The 23,421-nt window shown below is 43.6% G+C and overlaps 1 protein-coding gene across 1 annotated transcript in view; it reads right to left on the minus strand.

Moving 5' to 3' along the window:
* Positions 1 to 6,458: 6,458 nt before the first annotated feature.
* LOC135558980 (cadherin-24) overlaps positions 6,459 to 23,421 on the minus strand; it is an 84,037-nt gene continuing 67,074 nt past the window's right edge. The window contains exons 7-13 of the mRNA XM_064993254.1: positions 18,695 to 18,831; positions 17,059 to 17,180; positions 14,751 to 14,868; positions 14,014 to 14,337; positions 13,422 to 13,626; positions 12,615 to 13,080; positions 6,459 to 12,023 (exon numbers count right to left, since the gene is read on the minus strand). Coding sequence (XP_064849326.1) covers positions 11,034 to 12,023; positions 12,615 to 13,080; positions 13,422 to 13,626; positions 14,014 to 14,337; positions 14,751 to 14,868; positions 17,059 to 17,180; positions 18,695 to 18,831 — 2,362 coding nt within the window. The 3' untranslated portion in view covers positions 6,459 to 11,033. The remainder of the gene's footprint in view (positions 12,024 to 12,614; positions 13,081 to 13,421; positions 13,627 to 14,013; positions 14,338 to 14,750; positions 14,869 to 17,058; positions 17,181 to 18,694; positions 18,832 to 23,421) is intronic.

Genomic DNA, 23,421 nt, shown 5'->3' on the forward strand with positions numbered 1-23,421 from the left:
GTTTTTCCTGGAGAGTTCTTACTTCCTGTCCATGTGATGAATGGAGAGCCTCACTGGCAGTATGGACGTGTACAATATATCCAGAGAGCGCCCTGATTCCATTAAAAAATGGTTTGTTACAGTCCCTTATGTCCCTCTGAAAGGAGATCCTCGCCCAGAGCTCATCTATTTTGTTGTCCAGGGACTGAACATTAGCGAGTAATAGACTAGGAAAGAGTGAATGGTTTGCTCACCACCTGAGTCTGACTAGGACCCCACTTCTCTTCCTTCTTTTCTGGCTTCAACGTTTTGGTGTAGTACCCCCGGTGACTGGGACTGCCTCGAAGTCCAAACAAATGATCCAGGTCCAGGAAATTGAATTTCTGGTGAGTGACCTCTTATCTCATGTCCAAAAGTTATTTCCGGGAGTAGGTAATAATACCAGAAACATTCTGAGAATATAATGTAAGAAATAACCAGGTAAATTAACATGGGGTGAACAGCTGTGTTGATTGTTCTCTATCCAATAGCATAGACAGTGAGACAGACCTGCCCAGTAGCTCTGACTGTTTACATCAGACACGTCGCACATTTTTTTTACTTGAGAAATATTGAACCACACACCTTAGTTAATGTAAAATTGCGTAACTAAAACATCCTCGTCAAAACGTCAAAATGAATGACAGATTTTTTGAGTTATCTTAGATTCATGATGGGGATTTTGAAGAAGAGAAATCAGCTTCCATGTCTACAGTCTCTCATGGGGGCCAAACATCATTCAAATGCGGAATTGGTCAACAACAACAAAAAACTACAAGACAGAAATCTTGTTTTACTAATGAGCAACAGAAAAACACGTGCCAATCGCCATGTTCAGTGGCTAAAAAAATATAAATAAATACAGCAAAGTTGTCTAGGAGCTAGAAACAGGGCGACCGTGTCTGTCGGCACCATCTTGCATATCTTGTAGTGTGTGTGTGTGTGTTTACACCTCATCTTGTAGTTACACCTCTGACACTGCCAAAACATCAGCTATCACTTGATCTGATTGAATCAAGGCCTTACTTTATTCCTCCTGACTTGGGGCATATATACTTATTGAAACGAGCTAATTTAGCAAGATCTGTCATAGAAATAATTCAGGAAAAACTAAATAAACAAAAGAAATCCATTGTATTAGTCTTTACTTTTCAAAATACATCTCCACATTGTGTTTGTCAACACAGATGAATCACTATCAGTCTGCTAGAGTGCTGTAGGTTCTCTAAACGTTATGTTCAGTGCACCCTGTTAGGTTTGCTCTATTTCTCTGCCTTCTCTTGGGCTCCCAATGAATCACCCGGCAGATGAAAGTGTGTGATTGGTCCAAAACTCTGATTTTCATTATTGTACTTAGATCCCGTGTCTAGAGTAGCGCGGATCAGAACACACAAGGTGTTCCCACATCTGGGAGTCAGAACACGCTCTGTTCTGAAACGATTTCAAATACTTTTTACCCTGCTGACTCAGCCATGTCCATTACAGTAAATACAATAATATTTGCTGTAGTGTTTTTGCTGAGTCCGCATAAACTCTACAGTGAATTCTACAGTAGTCTGCAGAAACACTACAATTTTTCTTTTTTTTTGCAGACATGACTATAGTATGCTATAGTATTCACTGGAGTGATTTTACAGGCATGACTGCTGCATACTATAGTATTCACTGTAGCGTTTTTGTGGACTTTACTGTAGTATTCACTGTAGTGTTTTTACGGACATGCCTGTAGTATACTGCAGTATTTACTGTTGTGTTTTGTGGACATGACTATAGTATGCTATAGTATTCTGAGTGATTTTACAGGCATGACTGCTGCATACTATAGTATTCACTGGAGCGTTTTTGTGGACTTTACTGTAGTATTCACTGTAGTGTTTTTACGGACATGACTGTAGTATACTGCAGTATTTACTGTTGTGTTTTGTGGACATGACTGTAGTATATTGTAGTAACACCTGCCGACTAGGGTCAGATAAAATGACTATGCCAAATACCTTTTAATGAGGGGGAACACCTCACTCAACCAGAACATAAGACAGAGGTTCATGACAGGCCACCTATTGAGTTGGGTCAACAGTTCTGAGCAACGCTACGGCCCAGGTTTGCTTGTTTGACAGATAACACAGTAACAAGGGTAAACCAAAAGGACTTATCAGATCTGTTACTTCCATTAGGTAGCTTCCTGAAATACAACAGTGGTTTCACAGAGATTCAGCTGGCCAAGTTCACAAGATGACCAAAAACAGTAACAAACAATAATGTACATCTGATAGTAGAAAATCAACAGTTAACCACTGCATTTACATAAACAATATATATTTTAGAATTGCAAAATGACTTTACTTAAAGACTGACAACCTATTGGAGGGCCCTACCAATAACCCACCTAGACCTCAAACCAGAAAATCATCTCCAAACAAACTGAAAACAAAAGGACATTATTGCAGTGGCTTTACATGATAAACCTCTTGAATATTTTCACATGAATAAACTCACTGATGGTCAAACTCAACACATACAAATCAGAACAATCAACCACACACCAAGCATTTATTCAGGACAGGATAGTCACAAAGTGGTCGCTCACAGAAATAAACCAGCAGCTGCAACGCCGTAAAGCCTTCCAAAGCGCTCACCTCTACATGACAAACGGGTGCTTTTCTACATTTCCTGCATGTCCTCCTCTAATATGGGTGCCCAGGGAAACACTGACCAAAACTTTGGTTTGTAGCCTGTCACACTATTCTTCAGTTACAATGTTGTAAATGATACAACATTGACGGAGGTTAAGGTGAGGTCATGGTGATGATGCCCATCTACCGTGGGACGCCAGCTAAAGAGCAGGCGGAGGCAGAGATGCAGTTCAGTTGAAGAGTCTATATAGATTTGGGTAACGGAGATGATGCACGGCAGGGAATGATTGACAGTTGTTGACATAACTCTGTCATTACTTGAGACTTGGTTGGCTTTGTAGGGAGTATGGTTTATCGAAAAGGAGACACAGAAATGTGCAAATAATAGGAAATAACAGCAATGAACATACATAATTAAATTGTCTGTTATTGGCAATAATTAACGATAATCAAATGCAATGAGCATATGAATTGGTAAAGCTACTTTCTATACTACAGTCATGCCCGCTAAAACTCTACAGTTAATACTACAGTATACTACAGTCATGCCCTGCTAAAACTCTACAGTTAATACTACAGTATACCACAGTCATGCCCTGCTAAAACTCTACAGTTAATACTACAGTATACTACAGTCATGCCCTGCTAAAACTCTACAGTGAATACTACAGTATACTACAGTCAGGCCCTGCTAAAACTCTACAGTGAATACTACAGTATACTACAGTCAGGCCCTGCTAAAACTCTACAGTGAATACTACAGTATACTACAGTCATGCCCTGCTAAAACTCTACAGTGAATACTACAGTCATGCCCTGCTAAAACTCTACAGTTAATACTACAGTATACTACAGTCATGCCCTGCTAAAACTCTACAGTGAATACTACAGTATACTACAGTCATGCCCTGCTAAAACTCTACAGTGAATACTACAGTCATGCCCTGCTAAAACTCTACAGTTAATACTACAGTATACTACAGTCATGCCCTGCTAAAACTCTACAGTGAATACTACAGTATACTACAGTCATGCCCTGCTAAAACTCTACAGTGAATACTACAGTCATGCCCTGCTAAAACTCTACAGTTAATACTACAGTATACTACAGTCATGCCCTGCTAAAACTCTACAGTGAATACTACAGTATACTACAGTCATGCCCGCTAAAACTCTACAGTGAATACTACAGTATACTACAGTCATGCCCTGCTAAAACTCTACAGTGAATACTACAGTATACTACAGTCATGCCCTGCTAAAACTCTACAGTGAATACTACAGTATACTACAGTCATGCTCTGCTAAAACTCTACAGTGAATACTACAGTCATGCCCTGCTAAAACTCTACAGTTAATACTACAGTATACTACAGTCATGCCCTGCTAAAACTCTACAGTGAATACTACAGTATACTACAGTCATGCCCTGCTAAAACTCTACAGTTAATACTACAGTATACTACAGTCATGCCCTGCTAAAACTCTACAGTGAATACTGTAAGAAATTGTCTAGTTGTGAAAGGACTGTATGGTTTTAGTGGATGGTGACAACCACCAAATGGATCCTGTCAGAGAGACTCGGATTCACAACTTCTCTTTGATCACTTTGATTTGTTTTTATTGAAGCAGGTCAATCATCAGAGGACATTGAAGTCATAGAATGCAGTACACTGCCCAGCGTAATTACTGTGACAGTAAAGCATTTATTCTTCTTTTGACTCGATACTTCACTAGTTTGGATTTGAAATCAAACAATGACTATGAGTTTAAAGTGCAAACTGTCAGCTTTAATTTGAGGGTATTTTCATACTTATCAGGTGAACTGTTAATAAATTACAGCACATTTTGGGGGAGTAAAAGTATTAGTAGGAAATCACTTATATGTGTATTAAAGTATTTGATCCCATATACACAGCACGCAATGACTACATCAATTTGTTGGATGCATTTTCTGTTTGATTTGGTTGTGTTTGTGATCATTTTGTTCCCAATAGAAGTGAATGGTCAATAATGTATTGTGTAATTTTGGAGTCACCTTTGTTGTAAATAAGAATATAATATGTTTCTAAACACTTCTATATGAATATAGACGATACCATGTTTAAGGATAATCCGGAATGGTTCATGAGTATTGATGAGGGAGAACATTACAGACACACAAGTCAGGTGACTTGGCGGCCATTTTGGAGAGGCAGGTTGCCACTGTGAGAGTGAGTTTGATCGTGAACTGGGCATTAAACATGGAATAATCCGCAATAAATACTATAGCATACTGCAGTCATGGAAGGGTACCAAAGAAACGTAACATTACAACTCCCCACCAACTACCAGATCTCACCCTCTTTTCATGTTTCCCTTCTCGGGATGGTGGTTCCTGGCCCCCTTGCTGATGCCGTCCCCCGTTACACCCCCCCACCTACCCTGGACATTGATGGGTCTCCTGCCTATGCCATCAGGTCTCTACTGGACTCCCGACATCGTGGGGGTCGGCTTCAGTACCTGGTGGACTGGGAGGGGTAGAGGAGCGATGTTGGGTTCCGGCAACCGGCCCATCGATGTTGGGTTCAGAGGAGCGATGTTTGATTCTGGCGGCCGACATCCTGGACACCAACATTATCCAGGATTTCCATATCCGGCAACCGGCCCGATCCTCGCCCTTGGGGCCGTCCTCCTGGCCGGCGTCGTCCTGTGGCTGGAGCTGTGCTGGGGGTGGGATACTGTCACACCTACTCCCGTTCCCTCTCTCTGGTGCTCGACATCGCCAGTCTACTAACCACCGGTCCTGGCAACCCAGATAACGCACACCTGGCAACCATCATTACGCACACCTGCTCCCCATCGTTATGCACAACTGGACTTCATCATTACCTTGATTACTTCCCCTTTATTTATCCCTGTAGCTTCAGTCTTCAGGCAGTGTTGGTTTTGTTCACGTTCGGTACGCTTCTTCTGTTTTGTTTATCTGCTTATTCTCATGATTAAACTCACCTTCTGCACCTGCTTCCTGACTCCTATTGTATACGTTACAATATGTCTCCCGTTAAAATAAAGTTTAAATCAAATAAATGACAGTGTATAGTATACGATGCAATCGAGGGATACTACTACAGTGTGTATTACTCTCCAGTATACTACACAATTCTCAAGAGATAGTACAGTGTGCAAAAGTCTATTTTAAGCACTACATGATCAAGCGATACTAGTGTAGAGTATAAGATTCTACAGTATAATACAGTTTACTACATAATTATATAGAATTCTATAGTAAGTACTATAGTATTCTTTAGCAAGCTGCAGTATTTGTTTTACGTGGGTAACCCACCCACACACCTACGTGTACGCGTACACACACACAACATTCAAAGGTAGCACACAATTGATTAGTGAGATTGTTTCATTTGAGAGACCAATAAGAAAAGACCACCTGCCAAGTGTGACATCTCTTTAAAACATATTATTTTTTATTCAAATTTACAAAAAATAAAAGGAAAAATACAACATAATAAATACATTTACTTTATTCAGCACGCCATCTTGGAATTTGATCAACATCGTGCAGGAGTGATGAAGTCCCAAAGGGAGACTGAACCTGGGGTCGTCTGGTGGCGTTCAAAGTTCATGACCTTCTACCCTCCAGAACACACACAGAATACAACCACACACCCCTGAAACACTACATGTAAAGCATGTCAGGACCTGTCATTAAATGCAGTGTATTTTCATTTGCATTTAATTGCGTGGGTAAATGGTTTGATAAATCTCCTGACAATCTCACCTTCCTCTCTGACTAAAGTGAGAGGGGGGGGTGGGGGGGGGTGACCAGGAATAGGAAACCCCCGGTCCTGGAGTGCCCCTGCGACAGGAGGCGACTGATTCAACTAATCATGCCTTTGATTGGACCAATTTGGTGTTTCGATTCCTTTCCTCCGGAGGTGACATAATCAGTTCAATCAAGTAGTTAAGTGACGGCGGCTCTACAAGCCAAGGCCTCGCCATCTACAGATCAATCAACTGGAGCATCACTCTGATTTAGACCAATCAGCACAAGCAAAACACCAAGAGCCAATCGGCGCTGGCTAACCATGTTTCGGGGGACATAAGTCATTATGTCACAGTAGATGAGGCACCAATCAGTTTATAATTACGACACACACATATATTACATGATCTATATTTATAGGTGTGAACTACATAACATATTCCACAGCGTATGTGAGGGTGTTTTACAGGTGTATGTGGTTATTCCCTGTGAATAGGGCTTGACTAGCCCTGGTATGGCTAACCTCTATAGTCCTCAAACTCAACTCTGGACCTCTAAGCCAGTTCCACTGTGTTTTTCATTGTTCCCCTCTAATCAGGGACTAATGTAGACCAGGGCAATTAATTATCAGATACAACAGAAAACCACCAGGTTCCGGACCTCGTAGGGTAAGAATTGAATAACCCTTCTCTATAGCCTCCACTATGGTGTCGAGACTATACAATACTAAGGAGGCTAGCCATATCAGGGCTGGAGTTTGACCAAGCCTGGTCAGACCATTCTCCAGGGTCCCGCTCTCCTCTTCCCCCCAGAGATTGTGCACTACTACAGCAGTCCTGGCAGGGTCCAGTCAAGTCTTTGGCCCGGTTTGAATACATTCAAAACGCATCCCTGCTTCCGCCCATCCTCGGAGTAATAATCACAGATCTAAACCCAATTTGATAAGTGAAAGGAAGGGTTCCCGTTTCATCGCTTTGACTTGTCAAATCAGTGATAGCGCCGAGGAATGGAGAGATGAAGGGCGCGTTTTTAAAAGTATTTCAACAGGACCTTACACAGGGACACAGTGTGATTGTGGACTCTTGTGGTGATTGTGTCGACTTTCTCTTTTCACTAGGGGTTTGTCACAATCTGAGCCAATGTTAAGTTAACAGTGCACAACTTTTGGGCATGGCACATAAAGTCTGAGCTGACAGGAGTCTCTTTTTGCTGCCTCGGGGACACTATATGTATTCTTTGGGGTCGGTTCCATTACAGCTCCAGTCAATTCAGCGAACGGGTTGTGACAATTGCATTGGAGAATAGAATACAGCATCGGGCAGTTTTCATGGTCCAGTTAAATGGTTTTCAACGGAAACGGAATTCATCGAAATGCTGGCTTTAGAAAGCTACCTCCCATAACCTTGCACGCCAGGCTTCTAGTTCTTGTCAGAGACATGGCTGGTGAAGCAGGTTACCTCACTAGTAATCGACTGCGCATGTTTCGCATAACTCTTTTTGCCAGGATAAAGACCTATTTGAATAATTTGCTTTTCCACAAGAATGTTGTGTTAGGTACATTGTGCCAGTTTAGTTCAGGGTCAGGTAAATCAAGTCCAGTCTGGTTGAGATATTAATCTAGGCCAGGTTTCAGTTGTCCCAACAGTGCTCTGTTCAAACGTGACAGTTTTTCCACTTAAATTTTTTTTTGTGACAATTATCTTCTCTTTTAACAAGGATATTCACTGATATTTACAAATGCATTCACATACAGTAGAACAGTAGTTATCGTCCATAGACATCTTAAAAAAAAAACGTTTAAAAAAAACTTGATCTGACATTATTCATAGTCTAGTATTGAACGCCACACAGTATAAAAGTGCATTCCAGCTGAAATCCCAGCTCATTCTTAAATTAACCTCTAACCTTTGACCATTACGGGGCCCAGTTGTTTCTGTTCGCTGGGCCTGCTGGTTTTCATTCTGACACTCTTCACTGATAAATGGAAGTTACGGATTGGACGGTTAAGAGTTTTCAGAGTGTGAATAGACGGTTGAGATTGGTTGAGATTGTTCTCAAATCATGCAGACTTGGTCCTCAAGACATGTTGATTGAGTAGATGGAGGTTTTGCATAAAAAATAGTCATGTCTCTCCTCTCCTCCCTACATACAGTAAAATAGTCGATTTAGAAGAGATTTATTAGATTCATACATAGATTCAATGCATCTTGTTAATACTTTTGCTTTCGTGATTTATTATACAATCAATGCCTGATAACACAAATGAGTCTTTAGTGTGTGTGGGTGTTGTGGGTTGTTCCATCAATTCGGTGCCTTTTGAGAAGTGTAACTTGGTCATAATAAACTTTGATTCCACCTAATTACAGAATTTTTTTCATCTTGATAAAAAACATGTTTTCCCATCTCAAGAGGTTAATAAAAAAAAACATATATAGTAAGTGCCTATTTAGTTCCAAATAAAGTAACACGTTTGACCGTAACAGGGTTGACCGTAACAGGGTGGACAATTTCATCTTAATTCAGCCATAAATCCCCTTGTGACAGGGGAAATGGTAGCTATTCTGTGCAATAGAGTGTGGCAATTGAATGCAAGCTTCACCCCAAAAATAAACATGTTTTTAAAAAAAATGTCTAGTCTGTGTTTGTAAACACAACAACACTCAGCTAAGCCTGGGAATATCATATCCCTTTTTTTCTTCTCACAATGTGTATTTTCCAGTGGTGGGCCGTCAGGGCCAGCAAGGCCTTCTCTGCTGGCCTAAACATCATCAGAATATATATATTTTTTAAATATATTTTCCCACAAATATGTATTAAATTATTCCCCAGAGTAAGAGTTACACTCTTCATTTCATTGCGTTCCTCTTGGTTGCACTGCTTCCAGCCCCAGGTTGAGATTTGGAGGGCTGGTCATTATGTTAGATATGTTAATTAAGATATTTTATCCAATCATATTCAACCATCATGTGTTGCCAGGGGTCTAAAATCTGCCCTCAGGCCTTCAGAATCAACAGTGCGGGCGCTTGTAGCTTAAAGTGAATGGAAATTAAAATTTAGTGTCAACCAATCAGCTTTAGAGTTGGCTATTGTACGCCTGCTGGCTGGCTCCAGTGTTACACAGGAGCCAGCGAGCAGGCGTAGTGCCTGCACGTCTTTTGATTGGATTACCAATATTGAGAGGCAGGTCCTATATGGGCAGGTCTGAGAAATAGGAAACTGAAATTGATCAATGAATTAATTTGCGTACTACTAAGCTGTTTTTTCAACCCACAATGGCGGAAGGAGAAGATATCGATTTGGTCGAAGAAATATTTACAACGCCATTCTCAAGACAAACTTTTCAAGAAAAGTTAGACATTGTCAGGAGAGGTAGACGCCGACGCTACAAAGCCTGTCACAGGTGGGAAAGAGGTTCGTTCGCCACTTTCAATTATGGACGCTATCAATGACTCACAGGCTCCGAGAAGCACTGCAAACTGTACTGCTGGGAATGCCTATTATTTGCAAGTGATCGATTTGGTGTTTGGAGCCACACTGGCTTTGCAAACCTGAGTTGTCTAACCAAGGCAGAAACGAGACACCAAAGTACGGCTGGGCACTTACAAGCAATGGTGCTTTTGAAAACTTTTGGGGACACCCGAGTGGATCTACAGCTCAACGAACAAGCGCGCAGTGCAACAAAGCTGCACAATGAAAAGGTAGTGTACTCTTCCACTGCAATTCTCTGAATAAAAATGTCAATTTCAAGGTGACGCAACGCCTGGTTATACTGCGTTTCTGTCTAAATGTATAGTGTCTCGAGACATGGCATCATCATGATGGTAATAAGAGGTGGATTAATTCGGGTGGGACGATGTAGGACTTCACTGAAGGCCCAGGCCCCAGAACCACGGCACGCTACTGGTATTTTCCAGTGATACGACTTCTTCAGCGATTTAAATGATTCATCGTTTTTTATTTGGAATGAAGTCGTGAGTTGAATTATTCACTTTTCTGCCTCTGCGGACGGTGTGAATGCAACAGTTTCTGCACAATCATCTCTCTTCCTCTCTCTCTCACTCTCTCCTTCTTTGTCTTTCTTCTCTATCCCTCTGTCTTGGTCATCTTATATCCCCTTCTCCTCCGTGTGGTACTCTAATTTTCCATACTTCCTTGGTATTGCTTGCACCCCCCCCCCAAAAAAAATAATAATAATTTGTTTCCAATTTCTCTCTCTCACATACACACCCTCATCCCACACACTTGCAAACAAAGAAACACATTCGCTCACTCCCTCTCTCCTCTTTCTATTTCTATAGATGTAGAGCTGAATGAAAATCCTGTCTCGGATGTTTAAGTTGTTTCTCTTTGTCCAGACCACTTAACAAATTGTTGCTGCTTAGTGGAGAAACATCATGCACATTGTCTCAGTATCTGTGCTCACACATATCAGCCTTTCACCACTTATTGCTTTAAATTACATCAATCACTCCCTCCCCTGCCCTTGCTTCCCTGGGCTCATTTTTATCTGTCTCTTTTTATTATTCTCCCTCTTCATCTCTCTCTCCGTTAACTTCTCTTCCCATTATTCTAACTCTGCTTGCCTTTTAATCATTCTTCCACCCTTCCCTAATTCTCTCTCATTTTTTCTCTTCTCCCTCTCTGTCTTTCCCCTCATCTCCAGACAGCTCCTCTTTCTGCCCCTCCTCTTTTTCAGCCTCTTTTTTGTTGTTCTCTACTCCTTCCTCCCCATCCTTCTCCATCTCCTCTTGTTTTTCTTTCTCCCTATCTCGGAACAGCTTGGCTAGCTCCTGAAATTGTGGACCCCACTCCTCCAGTCCTCCTCCCCACTCCTCCTTCTCTGCATCCTTCTCTCCCTCACTCTCCAGCGAACTGAGGGAGCCTGCACGTGACCCTGTGCCCTCCAGCCCGTACACCTGCACTGAATCATAGGGAGGCTGCGAGGGGTCAAAGGTGACCTGAGCCAGACGAAGGCGGAGGAACTCACCCACCCTGAGGGCCAAGGAGTGACCACCTGGTACTGGACCCCCTCTCCCTGCCTCTATCCCTGGGACCCACCCTGCCCCGTACCCCATGATGCCTCCATATGCACCCCTGGGCTGCCCTGGGAAGGGCAGCATCTGGGGGGTCATATCCCTTCTTCCTAAAATGTATGCCCCAATACCCACCCTGTCCCGCCAGTCAGCCATGAACCCTTCTGGATACATCCCCCCGCAAGAAGTGCCAGTCAGAGATATCCCTCCGCCCTCCCTGTCCGGCCTGGCCACCACAAAGTTGCTGCCAATCTCCAGCCCTCCCCTCCCCATGCTCCCAGGGTAGTCCTGCCTCTGTCCTGCTGCCTCCCCCTGCAGGACACTGGTGTAGTTGCGGGCGGCTGACTGCTGAGACTTGCTGTCTGTGCCGTTCGCCCCAGGGCCTCCACCACCAGAGGAACCTCCTTCAGCTAAGCCGGAGCGTTTGGGGGAGAGGCCTGCGCGGGAGGCTCTGCGGCCCGCCATGGGCAGTGTGGCCGAGTCACACACCCAGGCACCTCCCTGACCAACCACGGAGCCAGAGCGGGTCAGGACCAGGCTGTGCTCCCTCTCCCGGGGGAGGGTCTCAGACTGGACCTGCAGGGGACGGGGAGGAGGAGGAGGGTCAGTCAGGGACAGGGGCAGGGCAAGGGAACGGCGCTGTTAAGTGGAAGTAGAAGATAAAGGATAACAAGATGTGATATTGCGGTTGAGAGGAGAGAGAATTGCAAGGGAACGAATGGAGAGATGAATTGGAGAAATAATTAAAGCAGATAGCCAGAGCGTAAGTAAAAGGCCAAAAGAAAGAAACAGGGAGATAAGGAAGATGAGGGAGAGAGAGGAGATGCCGTGAAGGAAGAAAGCAAAAGGCAGAGAGACAGAAGAAGAATAGACAGACAGCGCGCAAGATGCAGAGTGAAAGAGAATCAGAGTTGAGAAGGTAAGAAAAGCAGCAGAGGTTAATTGAGCACTAGAAAGAGCTAATAGTGCACTGTGAGAGGAGGATGAAGAAGGAGGAGAAAATCAAGAGACAAAACGTTAAAAAAGGAAAGGACAGAAAGCTTCTTTAAATCAAATTATATAAAATAAAAAAACATACATATTCATCATCATCTCCCCTCAGTGCAATAAGCATACCAAATGATAACATTTATTCACTGATTGTGATATACAGTGTCTGTCTCTTACCAAGTCCACTGAGTCCTGGCTTTGGCTCTGCTGCTCGCTGCTGTTCTCTGTACAGTTGCTCATAGCTCCCCCTCCGCCTCTCTCCTGGCTGTCATTGGTCCGCGGTGTCCCTCCATCTGAGGTGCTAACCCCACTCTGCGGGCCCGTCCCGTCTCTGCTCTCTCTGCTGCTCATTTCAGCTGGGCCTATGTACACGGCCCCTGGCTCCAGGGCCCCCACCATGGCCCCCTGATTCTGGATGACCAACGAGTGGTCCGGCTGGCCCCCAGGGAAGCGGTAGGCCAGCTCAGCCAGGCCCGGCTCAAACTGGCTCCCTGGAGTACGTCGGAGAACAGGTAAGGTATGGCTGCTGTAGCAGAGGCGGCCGTACATGGGCCCTCCAGGGCCGGAGTAGGCCGGGTCCAGAGTTGGGTTCTGGGCCCAGCTGTAAGACTGGGCTTTGTCCTGGACGTGCTGGGAGTAGCGTCTGGGGGGTAGAAGATAGGGTGTGACAAGGCTAGACTATATGTTACAGCAGCTTTACACGGAAACAAATGCCATTGAGGGATAACATAACATAGACATATATCACACAGCACAATAGACCATGTTTGAGGGAAAGTGGAAGTTAGTGGTGCCCAACAAAGTGTAGAATAAAGTGTCATAGTTCCTCTTTATTTTTAGATTAGAGGCTGATGTGTTTTGAGGCAATAACTGATCTAAGTGGATCAATACAGTCTTAGAGAGACTCCTGAGAACTCTGTAGGACTGGAGTTTTGTCTGCCTGTGTTTCTTCCCAGGACAGCTTTCAATTAAACACACACTCACATGTTCCTGCTGTCCAGGGTGCGGTATACCCTGCGTGAGCTGTGGGGGGCGCTCTGGAGCGCTGCAATGTCGAAGGCGGCCGTGTCGGCCTCACCCCCACCCTCGTCGTCGTAGGTGATGATGTTCTCCCGCACATCGTCCTCCTCCAGGGGGGACAGAGAGTCCCGCTTCTGACGGCGGAGGGACAGGGACAAGGCACTGACCGCTGGGGGTGGGAGGTGGGGAGGGAGAGAGAGAGAGTAAACAAACACTGGAAGGGGTAGATTAGAGTGTTGGTATAGCATATCTCTGCCCTGCATGCTAAAATCAGTGATTGACTTAGAGACACAGCCAGTCAGACATAGATACACTGTGTACTGTACTAAACCCAGTCACATTGGAATTGGAACGGCGTAGGCATTCAGGACGTTACTCCAGTAAAATTCCCATGCAATTTGATGTAAATTAGGTTTGTGTTTCCCAGTAGAATAACTAACCAACTAATCATCAAGTCTTGATTGGTTGGATACGGTGTGCTAGTGTGTTTTAACGAAAGCCTGCAGTGCACACCCTGTGGATCTGGGTCTCTGAGACCAGGGTTGAGTATATTTACCCAGCAGAGTGGCAACACAGGCCAGGATGGCCAGCAGGGCGGCGGTGCTAAGCCCAGGGGAAGGAGAGGTGGACTGCTGGGGGACACACACCGTCTCTCTCTCCCACTCCCAGTCTCCCTCCGTCTGCCTCTCCTGCCGCTCCTTCTCCCCAGCCCGGGCCCCTCCTCTCAGGCAGGGGCAAACGGACACGGTGACCGTCCCAGTGGAGGTCAGGCCAGATGTCCCGTCCCTTAGTACCAGGGGGACGTGCAGTGTGAGGGAGGAGGAGGACGAGCGGGAGAGGGGCTGCAGGGGCGACAAGAGCAACAGGGTGGCGGTGGGGCCTGGAGGAAGAGAGTGAGAAAGAGGGAAATACAACATTAGAGGGGTAAAAAAAACACAAGTAGCACAACTGAATTTAATTGAAAGAAATCTCTACTCTATAACGTTATTCCCATAGCTTCCCACAGCTTCTCTCAGAGGATGTGTCCGAAAGCATTGGGAAAAGATGGATGTGGAGTAGAGGCAGAGGTAAACAACAGGGGAATCAAAAGGGGAGGAGGATAAAAGATGTAAACATTTGAAGGCACGGAGGCTGTGAGATGGATGGTAGAGGAGATAGGTAGAGACAGAGAGAGAAGAGGGGGGAGAGGAGTGTGTGTGGGAGAGAGGGGGCCAGACAGAGCAGGGGGAGCGAGATGGGACGTGTGTGTGAGAGAGAGACGTAGAGAAAGAAAGGGAGAGAGACTATACACACCTCCACTGTCCCTGATGCTGAAGTTGAGGGCGACGCTGGACTCTGGAGGGATGTTGAAATAGACAGCGCTGTCATTCCCTCCCTCATCTCTATCAATCGCACGCAACACCTGCACCACCTGAATGGAAGAGATAAGAGAGAATGTGAGACCAGACACAGAGGAGGAACGATTGGGAGGTGGAGGGAGGATGGGGGAGGGGGAGGTCGGGGAGAGAGAGACACACAGACAAGAAGAGAAAGAGAAAAGAGAAAGATAGATAGCAGCAGAGGTAGAAGAGATAGGATGGGGATATGAGAAAAAATAATAGAGATTGAGAAAGAGTACTTTGTAACAACGCATTCCTTTAGCTACCGCCCACATCCCTGTGCAAGAGTTCAGCATTTCCCTAATCAAAACAAACAGACTCTGCTAGATAAAACCTTTAATACCAAGTAGGAAGTAATTAAAGTATATCTAGCCATAACAGAGGAGGGAATGACTGGGTTGGCTTTCCGTATACAATCTACTAAGCCTGGGTTCCGACTGTGAAGATGCACTTAGAAACTAAATTATCTTATTCGATCTAGTGAATATTATCTCAGTTTAAACCATTGGGACTCTCTTAAAATACTGCCTGTGGAGAACAGGCAATACAACATACCTCTTTAATGGACTTTAGAGTGCATTAGTGCTAGTGCAGTGATTCAGACCAGGATTAAGATGTTAGAAAGTTTCTGAGTTATGCAGTAGCCTGGGCTCTCATTTTGAAAGGGTTTATACATTAGAAACTTTATTTTCTCTGTTTTAATGTCTTTATAAAATTACATTACATACCGAACAAAAATAAATGGAACAATTTCAAAGATTTCACTGAGTTACCGTTCATATAAGGAAATCAGTCAATTGAAATAAATTCATTGGGCCCTAATCTATGGATTTCACATGACTGGGAATACAGATATGCATCTGCTGGTCAGCGATATCTTAAAAAAAAGGTAGAGGCGTGGATCAGAAAACCAGTAAGTATCTGGTGTGACCACCATTTGCCTCATGCAGCATGATACATGGAAGAACTGAGACATTTTCAGGTTCCAGGAATTGTGTACAGATCCTTGCAACATGGGACCGTGCATTATCATGCTGAAACATGACTTGATGGATTTCCACAACGTTGACATCAGCAAACCGTTCGCCCACAAGACGCCATACATGTGGTCTGTGGTTGTGAGGCCGGTCGGATGTACTGCCAAATTCTCTAAAATGACGTTGGAGGCAGCTTATGGTAGAGAAATGAACATTACATTATCTGGTAACAGCTCAGGTAGACATTCTTGCAGTCAGCAGGCCAATTGCACTCTCTCTCAACACTTGAGACATCTCTAGCATTGTGTTGTCTAACAAAACTGCATTAGAGTGGCATTTTATGGTCACCAGCACAAGGTGCACGTGTGTAATGATCATGCTGTTTAATCAGTTTCTTGATATGCCACACCTGTCAGGTGGATGGATTATCTTGGCAAAGGAGAAATGCTCACTAACAGGGATGTAAAGAAATGTGTGCCCCAAATTTGAGAGAAATAAGCTTTTTGTGCATATGGAAGATTTCTGGGATCTTTTATTTCAGCTCATGAAACATGGTACCAACACTTTACATGTTACGCTGATATTTTTGTCCAGTGTACAACAGTTGGCTGGTGGATTTACTTCTCTGCAAGACGGTTCCTGTAGATTCACAGATCGTGAGACAGAACAACAAAGACACAGGCACACAAAAGAAGTAATAAACACAAACACAGAGAGAAGGAACAGACGGACAAAGACAACAAATTACTGGAACAGAGACAACATGGCAACGTGGAAAAAGCAAGACAGAAATAGAGGAAGAAAGACGGAAGCTTGACCTAAATGATCGAAGGAATCGACAAGAACATTCAAAGACTTTTTACACATGCACGCCAGCACACACACACACCCACACCCACACCCACACACACCCACACCCACAGGCACAGACACAGACACACACAGACACAGACACACACACACCCACACACACAGGCACAGACACACACCCACACAGACACACACACACACCCACACACACAGACACTCACTCACAGACACAGACACTCACACTCACACTCACACTCACACTCACACTCACACTCACACTCACACTCACACTCACACTCACACTCACACTCACACACACACTCACACTCACACACACACACACACACACACACACACACACACACACACACACACACACACACACACACACACACACACACACACACACTCTCTCTCTCTCTCTCTCTGACTGACCTGTCCGGTGGCTGATGAGTCACACATGGCTGTTGTGTATTTTCTGTCCAGCTCGGGAGCATTGTCATTCAGGTCCAGCGTTTCTATGGTCACCACCACTCTGGACACCTGGCTGGGGTTGTCTGGGGGAGAGGAACCAGGGACATCTGTGTCACTACAGAGAACATTTCACGACCGCAGAGTGGCCAATGCACCTCAACTCTGCTGATCAATCCGCTAAGGTGTCCTCGTGACCTAGCGTACATGGTTGCCTTCAATAGATTTGGTTTGAATCTAAAGTAAACATAGCATTTGTCATGTGATGTTTTATCAATCTGGTTGAATCTGGGAGTTATTGCTGTATTTTAAGATTGAGCGTTGGAATTAGGGCCTCCATCAAATCAAATGTATTTATATCTTCGTGCATCAGCTGACACCTCAAAGTGCTGTACAGAAACCCAGCCTAAAACCCCAAACAGCAAGCAATGCAGAAGCATCGCTCTCCTTCCACATCAAACTGACTTTTCAAAGCGCCAGCATCAAACAATGACAATATGCTCATAAGGAGAGCCGACATTCATGCAAAGCAGTTATATCAGGGCACAGTTTAAATGGACTGGGACGGAGTCCACACTGCATTCACACACCCACACACACTTTGGAAGGCACTGACTCATAGTTTGGAATGCTCACATGAGTCCCGTATACACACACACACACACACACACACACACACACACACACACACACACACACACACACACACACACACACACACACACACACACACACACTCACTTTGGAAGGCACTGACTCATAGTTTGGACTGCTCACATGAGTCCCGTATACACACACACACACACACACACACACACACATATTCTTGGGCAGTTTCTTTGGACTGTGTTCACACACTCTGAGCAGTAACACCATGTTATGGACGGAAGCCTTAGGTCCACATTGCAAGCAATGAGCTCCTAGTGTCGTGGCAGGCAGTGAGAGCAGAGGAGAGAGGCTGCCTCTGGCCACTGAGAGAAGAGACAGTTAGCAATACTGATACTGCCTCCAACGGTCTGGTTTACTCTATGGAGCTCATTAATCAACTCTGGCAGCAGCATTACAACTACTGAAGACCCACTGCAACGCCGGCCAGTAGCACTGCCTAAATAAAGACTAGCACTGTCACCACACTAACCACTACTGTTTGTACTACTGTGTTACCACTAACTGATATGACTTTAAGGGGATCATTTGGGATTTTTCTTAGCTGGTGGAAATGGTAGTTTAATTAGGATCTGCTGTCTCCCATCCAAGGTGGTTGCCCTCCATTGATTTCCCCTAATTTCACACTCGGTGCTAACATTGCTATAAGCCCTGCTACTATTACCATGAATGAAGCATTGGGGCACTACAGTGCTGCTACTGATAGTACCACTGGCACTGTGTAGCTAATATAGGCCATCAAGACATATCAAGTGAAGCTGCTTAGTGGAGTGTATTGTATTTCAGCTCTCTACGACTTCATTTTATGAGGGTTTATAGGTGTAATGACTAGGGTGAAAAGGTAGACTATAGCTAGTGTAGAGTTAATCCTGGTCAGATCAAGTGATCGGGAAAACTCCTAGCCCTAAATGATGACAAAGTTGTGCCCTCTGACCTCTCTGTGTGGCGATGACGGTGATGTTGTGCCATTGTTCGCGCTCACGGTCCAGCTCCATGGCCGTGGTGATGAGGCCGCTGTCCGGGGTGATACGGAACAGAGCCTCTGGATCTGACTGGGGATCAATAGAGAACCTGGGAGAGATGGAGAGATGGGGAGGTGGGAGGGGACCAAGAGAGAGAGAGGGGGGCAGAAGAGAGAGAGAGGGGGGCAGAAGAGAGGGAGAGAGAAAGAGGAAGATAAGGATGAGAGGATATAAATGGCCGGGGAATTACTATCGTAGTCGATACGAACTCATTTGAAGTGGATCTGACTTATCTAAATATCTCAATAAACGTTCTAACTACCGTTCATTGGCGGATTGGCCGTCTGGCAATACTGGCAAATGCCAGAAGGGCCGGACCATTTTATTGGGGGTCCAAAAAACAAAAAAACATTTATACATATAACACAGGAGCCCATGAGCCAGTTTTTTTAATGACTTTGTCATAATTGTCATGTTGTCATGATCATCCACATTGAGCGTTTCGCTAATCAGTGGGCAACGGTTTTCTGATTGCTGTTTCAGCCAAGCTCAGTGCTTTCTGTGGTGGGGCAGCCAGTGGAAAATTCGGAGCGTGGGGGTTGGTAATGTTCTCTAGTGGCGCAGCGGTCTAAGGCACTGCATCTCAGTGTAAGAGGCATCACTACAATTCTTGGTTTGAATCCAGGCTGTATCACATCTGGCTGTGATTGGGAGTCCCATAGGGCAGTGCACAATTGGCCCAGCGGGTTTGGGTTTGGCCAGGGTAGGCTGTCATTGTAAATACGAATTTGGTCTTAACTGACTTGCCTAGTTAAATAACGGTTAAATAAATAAAATAAAATAGTTGTGACAGGATTGGCTCAGTGTTCTGTCACTCATTGGGGACACTACGTCACTGCAAAATCTACAAGGAGAGCTCAAAGATTCATGCCCACTAAGGCTCAAGGTCATTGGACACAGATAAAACAACATAAAATTACATTATATCAACCGTAGCTTTGATTGGACTGATCATGTCAACATCATACTTTAAAAATCTTAGCAAGCAAGCTAGCAGTCATCATCATGAATCAAGTCGACAATCTATTGGAAAATCCTTCTCAATCGTTGTCATATGAAGATAAATTATAGATCAAATCTAACGGTGTTAATAGGCCATTGGACATAAACATTACACAAGTTGTAAATTGCAAATTCAACAATGAGTGGTTTGGAAGGAATCAGTGGCCTGCTATACAGTGGAGTGGGTGGGTGGTCCAAGTCTGGGTTTAAGGGTCTCTTTTCCAAGCTTAAAAGTATTAACATTAAACATTGGCCATGCTGTCAATCCAGCATGACTTCTGCCGCGCTCAAAACAACTGGAAACTAGGAACTGGGAAATATCAGACTTCAATGAGTTCAAGACAACTGGGAATTCGCAAAAAAAACAAGCTCCGACTGGGAAAACAACGTTTTGAATGGTCATCCGGCTCGGATTTGCAGTGTAGATTGTTTTGTTGTGTAGAAAGCTGTTAGGAGCCCATGTGCTTCACCCTAATAATTTGCTCCCTTTCCCCCTCATAACTTAGCCTACTGTTCTGACTTGGTGGTGCACATGTAGCCTAGAGCCTGTTTTAGAGAAATGTCATCATCAAATATTGTAAGAGCTTTCGTTGTCTGCTTATATGCCCCCTTTATTTATCATACGGGTCTGACTTGGGGTACAGGGAGAATACTGTAACGGCCCAAGTTCTGAATTCTGCCGCTGTACATTTCAAAAGTGCTGAACAAATAGTTATATTGACTAAGTCTGTCCTAACTCGCTCATTATTGTCTTAATCAAAAATTATGGATTGCCCCGTATGCCTTAGTTTGTACATCTCAATTGTCAGTAGAAAAAAAACACATTTGTTTAAGCAAGTCAGCCATATCAGCTATGTTTTTTTAAAGGCAGTAAACGAGGCTGAATAAACTATTTCGCTGCCAGACAAGGCTCTGCTGATAGCCAGGTGTAGCAGTGGTAAGGATTCACTACATGGTGCTGAAAATAAAGCTCTGCTGTTGGGACAGTTTTATGTAGACCCTAACAGTTTGTGGGCACCGTTTGTCAACGTTATAGTGCAATTCATGTATTGTTTAGTGTTGTGTTGTGTAGTGGCTTTCCTGGCATGCATTAAAAAAAACAATTGGTTTGCCCCAACAAGATTTATATGCTAAAATCGCCACTGTGTCAGTCACTCAGTCAAAACGGAAAGGTGTTACTGAAAAAGTTAGAGAGCAAAAAAAAAGCACTTGAGGCTGATGCTGCTGAATGTGTGAAATTAAACAACTTATTTGCTACGAGTTCAGGCTCTGCTGGTTTGAGTGCTCTGTCTGTGATAAATGACAGATAAGCTACTGTAGTGCAGTCGAGGGAGGAAGAAAAAGGAGAAAGACACATTTACGTACACTGACACAGACCATGTAGCCTACTGCTGCCAGTTATGCCTCATATTTCGTCTGTATATTGTAGGAAATATATTTCATACCTATTATAGTAGGCTAATTAGTGAAGGGAGGATTCGGAGGAACATTTAGATACTAGGCTACCCGCAAAATAGTCTAACAAGCCATTAGATTGGCTTTTATGTAGGTAAGGCAATAGCCATCTATTAGACATTTATACAGTGTTTTTTGCGAAACACAAGTCATCATGTATAAAGGTCAATTGGGGCAATACCCCCAGTCACTACAAAGATACAGGCGTCTTTCCTAACTCAGTTGTCGGAGAAGAAGGAAACTGCTCAGGGATTTCACCATGCCAATGGTGATTTTAAAACAGTTATAGAGATTAATGGTTGTGATATGAGAAAACGGAGGATGGATCGACAACATTGTAGTTACTCCACAATTACTAACCTAAATGACAGAGTGAAAAGAAGAAAGCCTGTACAAAACTAAAATATTCCAAAACATGCATCCCGTTTGTTGCAAAGACATTTTTGTCCTGAATACAAAGCGTTATGTTTGGGGCAAATGAACACATCACTGAGTACCACTCATCATATTTTCATGCATGGTGGTGGCTGTGTCATGTATTGGGTAAGCTTGTCATCGGCAAGGACTACGAAGTTTTTTGGGATAAAAATAATGTTGGATGTTCCTGAGTGGCCTAGTTACAGTTTTTACTTAAATCGGCTTGAAGATCTATGGCAAGTCCTGGAAATGCCTGTCTAGCAATGATCAACAATCAACTTGACTGAGCTTGAAGAATTTTCAAAAGAATAATGGGCAAATATTGTACAATACAGGTGTACAAAGCTCTTAGAGACTTACCCAAAAAGACTCAAAGTATTTTCTGTATTTAATTTGAATACATTTGCAAACATTTCTAAAAACATGTTTTCCATTTGTTATTGTAGGGTATTGTGTCCAGATGGGTGAGAGATAAAAAAATATATATTTCATCCATTTTGAATTCAGGCTGTCGCACAACAAGAAGTGGAACAGGTTCATGGGTATGAATACTTTCTGACAGTCCTGTAAACACTTAGCTATGTGGCAGGGAGGAACACTTGACATGCACTACTTTTAAATTGATAATTGGGCTTTTTAAAATGTATTACATAAGCCAATGGTCATCTACAACGCAGTTATTCCATGATTTTCTTCTTGTCTAATATACAGAACCAGTCAAAAGTTTGGAAACCCATATTCTTTATTTGTACTATTTTCTATATTGTAGAATAACAGTGGAGACGTCAAAACTATGAAATACATATAAATATATATATATTATATTTGAGATTCTTCAAAGTAGCCACCCTTTGCATTGATGACAGCTTTGCACACTCTTGGCATTCTTTCAACCAGCTTCATGAGGAACGTGCTTTTCCAACAAGTCTCTTCTTATTATTGGTGTCCTTTTGTAGTGGTTTCTTTGCAGCAATTCGACCATGAAGGTCTGTTTCCTCCCCTCTGAACAGTTGAATTTGAGATGTGTCTGTTACCTGAAATCTGTGAAGCATTTATTTTAGCTGCAATTTGAGGCGCAGTTAACTCACGTGAATTTATCCTCTGCAGCAGAGGTAACTCTGGGTCTTCTTTTCCTGTGGTGGTCCTCATGAGAGCCAGTTTCATCATAGCACTTGATGGTTTTTGCAACTGCACTTGAAGAAACTTTCAAAGTTCTCGACATTTTACGGATTGACTGACCTTCATGTCTTAAAAGTAATGATGGACTGTCGTCTCTCTTTGCTTCTTTGAGCTGTTCTTGCCATAATATGGACTTTTTAGGGATTTCTGACCTTCAGAACACAACTGATTGGCTCAAACACATTAAGAAGGAAAGAAAGTCCACAAATTAACTTTCAACAAGGCACACCTAGGCTAGGATATTGCTGGGCACAGCACAGCCATATTATATATGTAATAATAATTAACCCTTACGATAGGGAGGGACATGTATTACAGCAATATTAGTAGTAAGGCTTTCACAAGGTATTATGAGCCAATGCTCATCTATTAGGCATTTATTTAGTAATCGTTCTTCTTCAGCTAATAAATGTGTTTATTCATTCACAACTAATGGGCCCAGCACTGGACTGATTTTATGCCAAAGGTCAGAGGTGAGTGCAGTGGAATTTCTTTGTGACAGACAGACAGAGTGACAGCAGAGAAGATGCAAAGACAGACTGCACAACAGGGAGGCAACAGAGGCAACATAAGCATTTCTGAAGAG

This window comes from Oncorhynchus masou, chromosome 17 (genome assembly GCF_036934945.1).
Source record: "Oncorhynchus masou masou isolate Uvic2021 chromosome 17, UVic_Omas_1.1, whole genome shotgun sequence".
In the NCBI taxonomy this organism is placed as follows: domain Eukaryota; kingdom Metazoa; phylum Chordata; class Actinopteri; order Salmoniformes; family Salmonidae; genus Oncorhynchus; species Oncorhynchus masou.